We start from the raw sequence: 11838 nt of genomic DNA, 5'->3' as shown, positions 1-11838 counted from the left end.
AAAAAGAAAAATGCCGGCCGACGATGCAGGCAGACGCTGCGGCCTCAAGAAAGGACGTCTAAGCGATAAAAAAAAAAAAAAAAAAAAAAAAATCAGAAACATGCGCTAGAATGAGACCAGACACAGGCCCAATTAGTCACACAGGAACAAAGTCTATCCAACGTACTTGGTTGTAGATCACACACCATTTTAAGCCTACATAAGGTGGTCTTTGGATAGATAATTTTCAAAAAGTTTGTGTTATTCTTAAATCAAGCAGCTTACAAGCAAGGAGCTAGACCCAAGCCAGCTAACTGAAATCCTATTTTCTTCAACAGTTAAGTCAAAACAAGTGAAAGTAAAACAAAGAACAAGAAACAGCATGTGCCTGGGTACCCCACCTACATTACCAGTAGGATTTTTCTACTGTCATTTCTTGCTTTTGGCATAGTCTAAAAGTATCACATTTTATCGTGCCCTGGCTGCCAAAAATCCCTCCAACCACAAAACAAGAAGAGAAAAAAGAAGAGAAGAAAGACTGCTTTAAACAGTTCAATTGCATATATCACTCTTTCAAAAACCACTGTCTTGCTGCATCCTGTGCAAGTGTTCTGAACAGGTAACATTCAGATTCTTCTGTTTGAAGATTCCTGTAAACAATGCTAACCTTTCATATTTTGAAGTTCTTTCCATTTAAAAGAAGGTGTAAAATTCCCCAGTCTTTAAGACAGGCACAACTCAATTATTTTGTGAATTAGACCACAAGTCCAATTAACTGCCTTTTTCACTATTCATTTACCACTTGCAAGTAAGTCTCCATTGAAGGTGGGTGAAAAGCAGCAAATTCACCAAACTACATGAATTTAATCATTTAAGAGATTTTAAAAAGCTACTACATTTTTGACTCACTGGTTAAAATGCCATTTAAGTTTATGCTTTAAAAATATTCATCATAGAAGATTTAAATGAATTCCACAAAAAACACAGTAAGACACAATGAACATGAAGCTCTGATTAAGTAGGACACCTACATAGGAAACCACCTTCACTCAATTTAAAAAGTCCAACTGGATTTTCTGATGAAAACAAAAAACCCCAACAACACACAAAAGCCAAGTTGTGATAATTACAAATCATCAAAAGGGAGTACAGAAAAACGCTGAAGCGCATTATTTTAATAAAAAAGAAACGTGAAAAAAAATTAAAAAGAAAAATCACTGAATTGATCTCTTGACCACAAATCTTAGTTCTCAGTGCAAATGGTCTTCACACATATTCTGATCTCAATAGATCAGAGAGTAGAACAGGTTAGCAATAAACGATTCATAGCAAAGAATCATGCTGAAACAAGGTTTTCAAATGACTCAAGCAGCTTCAAAAAAGTGCTGAAGTTATTCAGCCTAGCAATTAAAACACACAGAAGCTTCACTGTTGGTACAACAAAAACACTGAAGTGTGGGGATTTTTTTTGTTTTTAATGGAGCACAATTTTCCTTGCAGGAAAAAACCATTCAGTTCATCTTTCATGCCCATTCCATAAAAAGAGTGTGACATAACCAAGAAGTCAAACCTGGAGTCATTAGTTCATTTCCAAACGCTTCTACGCAGGTTTGGAGTAGCAAGTAGTTATTACCTCCCTTCAGAAGTATTTAAATTCTATTTTTAGTAAAAAACAGTCCAATATGAGCTTATTTACTAGATCATCAAACCATTTCCTTGCCCTAAAACGTCAGAGTTTAGTGGCAATGAAAAATAACCTTGAAATTAAATGCAAGAAAAATTTGGAAGTAATGGATGATGAGAACAGATCTAAAAATGTCTCTGTTGCCTTATTATAGGGGAACAAAACATAAGCATGACACATTTTGCTCAAGTAATAAAAATAATAAAAATCTCATGTTGCATTAACTAAAGAAATGGCAATTCCTTCATTCAGTCAATTAGAAGAGAAAACCAAACAATTAATATATAGTGAATTTTTTTAATTAAAACAAAAAAACCAGTAACCCACAACAATATTCACCAACACTGTTTCTGTAACTGAGTCATCTCACTTGCAAGTGAGACATAAAATGTTTCTTTAGCAATTATATTAAAAAAAGGCTCTCCATTACCTAAAGTTGTTTTTGAGAAGTCAAGGCAACAGGAAAACTGAAAATACAAACCTCTTTCTTTTCTGGAGGTCTTTCCTTTAGCTGTCACGAACTTCTTTTTCACTGACTGAGGCTGAGAAGAAGAATGCTCTCTCCACCTCCGAAGCTGGAAATTAATGAACTTCCACATCATAAATGCTTGAGCCATGCAGATGGAGGCCAGCACACTGATTCTAGAAACAACACACAGGTAAAGGTTTATCAGTAAATTTATCTCATTATTCCAAGAAAAAAGGGAAGTAGAACACCACCTCAGATAGTTTTTTGTATGTCATAAACTGCCTTTTTACTCAGATTCCTCAAACACATTAGAGTGATTCCTTCTAGATAGCATGAATTTGTACAAGTTCAAGATTTGGGTTTTTTTCTTGTGACTTCCCTCCTCCTCCTACTAACAGCCATTTTCTAAGCCATGCAAGAGTTAGCTCACACAGGGCAACTGGACTTAGCACAGCTCACAAAAATTACATCTACAGTGAGAGCAAAGTCTTCACCCCTCCATCAAAACTGGGAAGCACTAGATTTCTTTCCTGCTTTCTCCTTTCTCAGTGTTACTCTCAGGGTACCAGGCAGTAGCAGCTGAAAATTATTTAAGAGAGTCTTGCAGGTCTTAGTAACAATTCTGCAGGGTAATACTGACATTGTCAGTGTTTTAATAACTTCCTTTTCTGGATTTAATTCATAAAAAGGCCAGGTGGTTGGATGAACATTCCGCATCGCATATCAGCCATATTAATGCAGAGAAAGAGGTAGGCATCTTCAACCAGGACCAAAGATACTCTGGGCACAATGGCTTGACCTCTATAGGTAAACTCACTGCAATTATATCTAGAATTCAATTCACTAACTCTAGAACATTTCAAAGTAATCTCTGCAAATGGATATTCCTTCTAATTATGTTTTTTCTGACAGAAAACGAGTTACAGATTTCTCAGCTGTAGACTGTAAATTATTCAATTAATTTCAATTCATTTCACTGTGCCTTACAAGTTTGTTAGAGAAGCTATTCCTGTTGATCCTATCGGTTGCATGAAAACACCTAACCACTCAGCATTACTAGCATTAATACCATACAGTTTATATTGTGTATTTAACACAAGTTTACAGCTCATGCTTAAGAACTGTTCCAAGTTTACTATACCTAACAGCCAGGATATTAAAGTTTCCAGTACTGAAATTCAGCTGCTGATCTTCTGCTCTTGCCAGTCCAAAGCCAAAAGTGAGGACAGAGAGAATCAAGGTGAGAAGCCTTCCCAAAACAAAAAGCACTGCCCACAGTGAAAATCTACAAAGAAAAACATCACAAACACGAAATTAATTTTCCATTCACAACACAAGTACTACCAATGCAGAAGTTCACCTTTTTACCATGTGAATTCATTTGAAATTTAAGAACCTACCTAAATTCATTCTTTTGCACCTACCCTAGTCTTGCACTTCTAGTAGTCGTAGAAGACAAAACGAAAAGCCCTGCCTCACAATCTTTTTCTAGAAACCAAAAGTATGTTCTGAAAACTAATTTCAACTCAACAGGAAGTGCTTCCCATTACTATTAGAACATAAGCATGTTAGTTCCTATCAGAACTGCCTGTATTAGCAACGTATGCCATTCCTCTAAGAATTTTTTTTAATATTAGTACATAATGTAATGTTTTTATTTAATTTTATACTGCTACTAACATTCACTTAAGTAGGCAAATAAGGTAAAAACCCAGTTGTTTTAGAGATAGAAATACTAAAACTAGTCTGGAGAACTGTGGCCTCTAAAGAAACACTGTATGAACTTCCTTGTAATTTTGGTTTCTGGTTAGTTAAATGTACAGGGCTTTGAGACAGAAATTATATTAATTTAAAAGATAAAGACTACTTACCCTTTCTGGTATCTTTCATCACTGAAGTAGAAAAGACGGGATATGTGGAAGAGAAATTCGACGAAGTAATGCAGTACCAGAAGAACAAGTCCAAGATGGGTCAGACTATCAAAACAAATAAATCCAACATTCAGACATTTTGTTAGACGTTTAAGACAGCAAATGAAGCCAGCAGAAGTTTACAATTGACTTACTTCAGGAGGTAGGCTCCAGCAATATGAAAGAGATAAAGTCCAATGTAGACAATCTGGCGAAAAATATCTTCCTATTAGGAAGAAAAAAGTAATTACGCATTACACACAACATTATACATTATTGTACAATGTTACATATTGTTACAAACTATTCCCTAGTCTTGGATAATCTTCTTGGTTTATCAGCTACCTTAGCGTGGCCTGTTCTGGCACTGAATTACTCAGCCTAGGTCATCAAATTCCACACGTAACTTAATGCTGAGTTACCAATAACATTTGGTACCTTAGACATATGCTATTGTGAGAAAACGCATCAAACATCAGAGATGCTTTTCAAAAGGGCTCATTTTTATTGGCTGTGACTACTGTGAATTTGTACTAGCTATTACAATACTTATTTGGTATGTGTTACTTCAGATAACTTCCTACAGTTTCGTGTGTTTGCTGCCCATCAGATTCTGTCAGATTGCTACAGAAATAAAATAACAGTCTATGAACCAAAATGAAAAGGTTTCCAAGTGTCGACATCTGTTTTAAAATTCAAGATCATCCAAGACTCTGGCATGCTGTTGCTGGCAAATACAGAGACTCATGTTATTAACCAGTCATGCTAAGCCACATGGTCACACTTCAAATTAGGTTTTAGCCAGCCCCACTCCACTTCACGGAGAAAAAACAGTAAAGAGAAAGAGACATGAATTCAAGCATGGACACACAGGACACCAAAACCAGAAGGTGCCACCTGGGAACAGAAGATTCACTAAAGTATGCTAGATCACAATAAGAATCTGTCTTGAAGTGGTACGCAGAGTACATTCAGCTGTGCTTAAGAAACTCCTACTTTTTGGAAAGATTCCATAAACTTCAAGCAAGGGGCTCCAACTTTGTCTTGTATACATGTAATTAAAAAAATTTAATCTTGTAAGATCTGTGCTATGTTATGCAATACTCCACCTCAAAGCCAACAAAAGCACAGAATCAAATACTTGTGGCAACAGCAAACACCACACGCATACACAAAAAGCAAGAAAAGAGACACAGAAAGACCTATTCTAGCGGATCTGAGAGAAAATAAAACCCACGTTCTTTCAGACAAATTAGCGAATAGTCAGTACCAATGCTCAGTTTCTCAAAGCACTAGCAGGATGAGCTTTTTGCACTTTATCTTCAGAACTGAGGTAACATTTAAATTGCCCATGCAGCCTCTTTAGACAAAGTGTCAGAGACTGAAGGCCTACTGCAGTAACACGGGTGGAGGCATACACTACGATACAGAAAGACGAGTTAACTTTTCTTGTCTACGTCGGCAGTACAGACAACTAGACCCGAGTAAAAGAAGCCAGTTCCTTCAAGAGAAAGAATAAGGCAGAGAAGCCAAGAGGGCAGAGGTTAAACTGTGGTGAAAGAAGTCTCAACTATGAACTTGCTAAACCAAACCATCTATCATTCTTGAAACTTGATGCAAAAGATGGAGGCCAAAATTCCAAGCAGTGACCCAGTAAAACACTACTACTCAATATACAGCACTTCTGCCACGTGTGACAGCTTTCTTGAAGTTATGTTAAAAAAACTCCACGCTTGGATATGAAGTCAAATTTGAGAGATATCACCAGCACAATATGGAAACATCAGCTGCAGTGTATCTGCAAAACATCAGTGTTTATACTGTGTCTGATCAGCATGGAAACAAAGCACCTCATTACTATTTTCTGAAGCCTCTTCCAGGCTCTTGAACAGAGACCTACGGTTACGTAACGTGTATGCTTCATTTTCTTGAATAAAGCAGAACTCTGGCAGCGGAGACACAGGCTAGTCACAGAGCAACAACAGAATCACAGAATTGTTTAGGTTGGAAGGGACCTCTATAGATCATCTAGTCCAACCCCTCCTGCCATGGACAGGGACATCTTTCACTAGATCAGGCTGCTTCTAGCCTTGTCCAACCTGACCTTGAACACTTCCAATGATGGGGCACATCCACATCTTCTCTGGGCAACCTGTTCCAGTGTCTCACCACCTTCATCATAAAGAATTTCTTCCTATCTAATCTAAATCTAAGCTCTTGCAGATTAAAATCATCGCTCCTTCTCCTGTCACTACAGGCCCTGATAAAAAGTCTTTCTCCATCTTTCTTGTAAGTCTCCTTCAAATATTGAGAGGCTGCAATAAGGTCTCTCCAGCGCCTTCTCTTCTTCATGCTGAACAATCCCAACTCTCTCAGCCTTTCCTCATAGGAGAGATGTTCTAGCCCTGCGATCATTTCTGTGGCCCTTTGCTGGACCCACTCCAACAGGTCTATGTCTTTCTTGTGCTGAGGACTCCAGAGCTGGACGCAGTGCTCCAGGTGGGGTCTCACCAGAGCAGCGCAGAGGGGCAGAATCACCTCCTTCGATCTGCTGGCCACCCTTCTTTTTACACAGTCCAGGATACAACTGGCCTTCTGGGCTGAAAGTACGCACTGCTGGCTCATGTTCAATTTTTCATTCCTCAGTACCCCCAAGTCCTTCTCTGCAGGGCTGCTCTCAATCCCTTGATCCTCCAGCCTGTACTGATGTTGGGGATTCCCATGACCCATGTTCAGGCCCTTGCACTTGGCCTTGTAGAAGTTCATAAGGTTCACATGGGCCCACTCCTCAAGCCTGTCAATACCCCTCTGGATGGCATCCTTTCCCTCAAGCAAATCATCTGCACCACTCAGCTTGGTGTCACCTGCAAACTTGCTGAGGATATGCTCAATCCCACTGTCTACGCCACTGATATTAAATGCATTGGTCCCAGTATGGACACTTGAAGAACACAGCTCATTCCTGGTTTCCACTTGGATGTTAAGCCACTGACTGTAACTCTTCGGAAGCAGCCAACCAGCCAGTTCCTTATCCATCTAACAGTCCATCCATCAAATCCACCTCTCTCCAATTCACAGGTAAGAATGCTGCGGGGGATGCAGTCACTCCACTGTAGCAGACCCCTAAATTAGACAAGCATGATTTGCCCTTGGTGAAGACATGTTGAAGAGTTTAAAACATTAAAGTTTTAAAAGGAACCACATAGGCAAAATAAGCCTGAGCAAAATCATGCAAAGAGACCACTTAAATTGGTCCAGGAAGGCAAGAAGTGTGCTACAAAAAAAAAATCTACAGTAAACTTAGTGTTTCGAGAACCCCAACAGACAAAACTCTTACGGGGAAAAGGATGCTGTCAAAAATTGAGCATTGAAAAATCTCAACATACAACTAACTTCTGCTGAGGACAGTGGTATTTAATCAAATCTCAGAGTTTAATAGTCCTTGGATTTATCAAATTATTCACTGTTTATATTCTACACCTGTATCATGATTCATGAAGTAATTATAGATTTCAGGAGACTATTCAGACTACTAATTACAAGAAACAAAGCTTGAAAAGAAAATCTCACATTCATTTGCTCAAGGGAACATTCTTTTAGTAGACGAGAAACACTAGTAATTTTTACTTACACAACAGATATACAGCTACTTTACTGCAGTTAGAAATACAGGATATAACTGATGAGAAAAAAACCTACCTTCTCACAGAGACATATAAGCACCCAAAATTCCATCAGGAAAAATGGGTAACACTCACAAGAATGGGACAGGAAATCTAGAGTAACACATTACTCTGGAAGTCCAAAAGAAATTAACTATTCCACTGTTCGAGTCGCTTTGTTTGGAGTTCTTTCAATTTACAATTTGAACTTACTTTTTTAGTTTTCTGGAAATACAATTCTGGAAAAGCATGAAACCAGTATGCCAACTGTAAGATGTAGAAAAACTTCATTTGAAACCTGTACAATACAGCAAGAATTGAAGAATATTACTTTTTATTCATGAACTTAAAACATTTCAGAAACATTCTAGTAAACACATTTAATCACTGCCTCTAAAGAAAGAAAAATATAGATCCTTCAAGCCAGCCAACTCAGAAGATTTTTTTTAAAAACCAAAATCATTAAGATAAATAAAGCTTGCAAAAACGTAATTCTTTAATCAATAGCTTACAGAAAGAGAACTCCGTAAGCTACAAATTGAGAGAACCAAGTTCTTCCATAAATATGAGCAAAAATACATTAGTAACTAATGTAGTTTTACAGATTACTTATTCTGCACATATTATGTGTGACACACCCTAAATTTAAAACACTCCCTCCTCTCCCCAACAATCCTCTAAGGAAGAAGCCTTACGGAATCAGAGTGTGCGGATAGTCCCTCCACAGAGAGGTTGGATCTGATATATAGTTCTCCTAAAAAAAAAAAAAGAACCAAACAAAAAACCCCAATGAAGTTTCGAAGATGCTACTTCCTAGGCAGAAATAATGAACATGTACATATTTATTTATATTTATGTATATGCTCATGTGTACATACAAACATGCACACACAAGTAAAAGCTGTAGATCAATACATTTCCTTTTACAAAAAAAAACCAAAAACAAAACCCAAAAGACAGATGTATTGGCTTAGAGAAAACCAAACAAACCAAGCGTTCATTCACGATAGAGCATCCTTATGAGACACACGTTATTTCAGCATCACCACAGCAGAAATCTTTCCTTGTAAACTGCTGACAAGCTTTGAGCTCAGCTAAGAAAGTTTTTTCAGAAGCCATTATGTTAAGGGGGGTGGGGCAAATCACGTTCTTCCCCTTTTTTGAAACTAAGCTCATACCCATACAGCCACTAGCAGAGAGCACATCATCTGAAAGGACACGCTCACCCGAGCCTACAGCAATCTGTCCATAAACCCATTCCCTAGGCTGCCAAAATGCTACGTCTGATGCTTTTTAAACATTTATTTTACGCTCAGGCCAACACAGAAAAACTACAGAGAATGAAGTACCACACTGGAGTTAAAAAGTTTTACCTTATTCAGTTGACAGTAAGTCAAATTAACTCACACTGAGCAACAGTAACACTGTTGGGCTTTATACTCAGTGATGACTACGACCTGCACAGAATCCCCTAAACTTGTCCCCGCTTTAATATTAGAACCAGATAAAACCAGAGAAATAAGCCAAACACTTCTATCATCATCATAAGTGAAACTTTTGAAAACTCCTGATACAACCAGAAGAGAAATGATACTTACAGAGACAAGAATACTTGTTCCCCAAACACAGGAGAAAAGGTAGAATGCACTAAGTTGCCCGGACTCATTGAACTTGCTATGCTTTGTTTTTGAAAAGTGCATTTTCCTGTTAATTTTCTGAAATGAAAGTCCATTGTTATTTATAGCATTAGAACATCTAAAAGTTTCAGTGTGCGTTTTAACAGTTAAAAGCTTTAATGCAGAAGTTTACTTTTAACTTAATAGTCTAAAAGTCTAATTAAAACCTGACAATTATCTTGACGAAAGGAATTCATATTTTGTACTTACATCCAGTACATACTCCTGAATTATAGCATGTATGATTATTGCTACAAGCATGTAAAAGAAAATCGTAGCCAAGTCTTTGATGCCATAGTGATAGAGAGAGATTGTTTCTGCAGATTGTTCTTCTAGAAGACAAACAGAATTAACCGTTAGGCACAGATACAGTTTAGTGGCCACTAAGCTTGTTTCTCAAAGTGAAGCCTCTCAGACATAAGTAGTTTGTAGCCAGCTGAACAAATAGAAGCCAGATTAAACTGAGCTAGGTCACTGGATTGTTTACAGTCATCTTCTCTGTCACGTCACAAACTAAATTGGATTCTGGAAAGATGTACTAGAAAAACAAAAACTTCAGCGCACTTAGGAAGCTTACCCAAATGCATTGAAAGGGGACTATAAAATTATGTTGAACAACCACCCTGCTTTGACTAGTAAGGACTGTCACTTGCAAAACCAGAGTAAGAATTAACGTGAACTTGTCAGATGGTGGTTTAGCACTGATGATGAATCCAGCAGAAAAAAACCACTGTCCCTAACCTGATGAATCAAAATGGAGTTTTCTAAGAATAAGTGGAATCCTTGAAAATTGCTTATTATCTGTTCAAATTGACAAATTCATTTACACTCAGTCTAGAAAGTAAGGCATACTAACAGTGTCTGAATAGGCTGCCTCATAACTGACCTCCAGCAAGATACGTACCCGTGGCAGGAATGGTAACATTATACTGAAGTGTAACAAAAATGACAGCTGCTTTTGCAGTAATCTGAAAGAGAAAAAACAAAAGTGTTATCAATTCTCACTGAAATAAAACTAAAGCAAAAACATTTGCCCATAGTTTTAGCACCCTTCCCCAGCACGTTTGTCCCCTCCCACAAAACCGATCAACTCACCTTATCACACCACTTCACCTGGCTCTCCAAAGGCAGAACACATTGCCTGATCTCTGTCAGCTTGTTTATAGAATACCCAATCTCCTAAATGAAACGCCCTTGACAATTCCACTTACAAATAGTCTTTCCTACCACATTAAAATGAAAACACACGCTGCAATTCTCTCTCCAGTCCATACTGTATTATTACATTAACAGAATGGACAGTATCATGTGATCCCTGCACCACGATGCATGCAGCAACGGCTGAGAATAAACATTTTAAACTACCTTTTAATTTGTCAAAATGTGAAGGCCAATATCATATTCATAAACCGGTGCGTGATTTGGAAAATGTGGACAGGAAAGGAGAAAAGGCATAAAGAACGGAGAACCATTTCAGACCAGCTGCATACCAACCCAATACCATCAGCATTCTTTTGACCCTGGGGATCCTTTGGCAAGAAGTGCAAAACAAAATAAATGAATTTTAGCAGTAGTGGTACTACCCCTTTATGATGGACAGCAAGAAAAAGCAGAGTGAATAAAGGGGGGGGAGGGAGAATTAGTTTTAAAGGCTTTTTTTGGGGGGTGGGGGTGATCCTATAAAACCCCCAATAAATAAGCAGGAGCACAAGTTCTTACCTGTCAATAAGAATAAATTAGTTTTTAACTTTAACACATCTTTATTGAATCCCAACATAAATCAACCACAGAGAGGGGGAAAAAAAAACCCCCATGCTTTACAGTATTTATGATCTGATTGCTTCTCATTGCTGTAAAAACCTAGCATCCTCATTGCATTTATAGCACCAACAAAAAACCCAAAACCACACAACAAAAAAACCCCCAAAGAACAAACTCTGTTACAACTCCTGGAAGGATACTTCAAATGATTTGAAGGTAATGATTAGGCTACTACCAGCATTTATTACCATTCACAAGAAATAAGATTTATTTATTTTTAAAACTAGCGCTTTGTAAACGAGCCCTCGATTTTCTAGGAACCCCTGAATACAGAGCGGACCATTCACTCCATGTAACTTCAGGGAACCCAACCAGTTTGCCCAAATTAGCGAAGTTGCCTAGGGCGGCCCTTTTCATCAAGGGAGCCTTCAGAGGACAATTCAAAACATGAGTCAATTCCGAACTTTCCTTTGAAGGCCCTGTCAACTACTCCAAAGTCCCAATTCAGCTGCAGAAGCCAGGCCGTACGAACGCCTTACCCTACCAACATTAACCACAGCGGGTGATTTCCAAGACCTGTACCAAAGCATTTAAAAAAAATTGCCACAACCCCAGCCATACCACACCTGTACCACCACAGGGGCATATGGCCCTTCTATGCCGGGGTAGAAAACACCCTGGATGAAAAACAAAAAAA

At 38.1% G+C, this 11838-nt stretch overlaps 1 protein-coding gene across 2 annotated transcripts in view; it reads right to left on the bottom strand.

Annotated features, from left to right (window-relative positions):
- TRAM1 (translocation associated membrane protein 1) overlaps positions 1 to 11838 on the bottom strand; it is a 25566-nt gene that overhangs the window by 7775 nt on the left and 5953 nt on the right. Inside the window, exons 1-9 of one of the 2 annotated variants that reach the window (XM_035890057.1) lie at positions 10285 to 10392; positions 9591 to 9712; positions 9303 to 9419; positions 8400 to 8458; positions 7918 to 8002; positions 4198 to 4268; positions 4004 to 4108; positions 3274 to 3417; positions 2145 to 2305 (exon numbers count right to left, since the gene is read on the bottom strand). In XM_035890057.1, the coding sequence (XP_035745950.1) occupies positions 2145 to 2305; positions 3274 to 3417; positions 4004 to 4108; positions 4198 to 4268; positions 7918 to 8002; positions 8400 to 8458; positions 9303 to 9419; positions 9591 to 9641 (793 nt within the window). In that variant the 5' untranslated portion in view covers positions 9642 to 9712; positions 10285 to 10392. Of the gene's footprint in view, positions 1 to 2144; positions 2306 to 3273; positions 3418 to 4003; positions 4109 to 4197; positions 4269 to 7917; positions 8003 to 8399; positions 8459 to 9302; positions 9420 to 9590; positions 9713 to 10284; positions 10393 to 11838 lie in introns of those variants that run through there. The other variant, XM_035890056.1, reaches the window with a different exon arrangement.

Source organism: Egretta garzetta, unplaced genomic scaffold (genome assembly GCF_000687185.1).
Source record: "Egretta garzetta isolate BGI_Z169 unplaced genomic scaffold, ASM68718v1 scaffold251, whole genome shotgun sequence".
Taxonomy (NCBI): Eukaryota; Metazoa; Chordata; class Aves; order Pelecaniformes; family Ardeidae; genus Egretta; species Egretta garzetta.
This window is presented reverse-complemented; position numbering and strand designations above follow the sequence as displayed.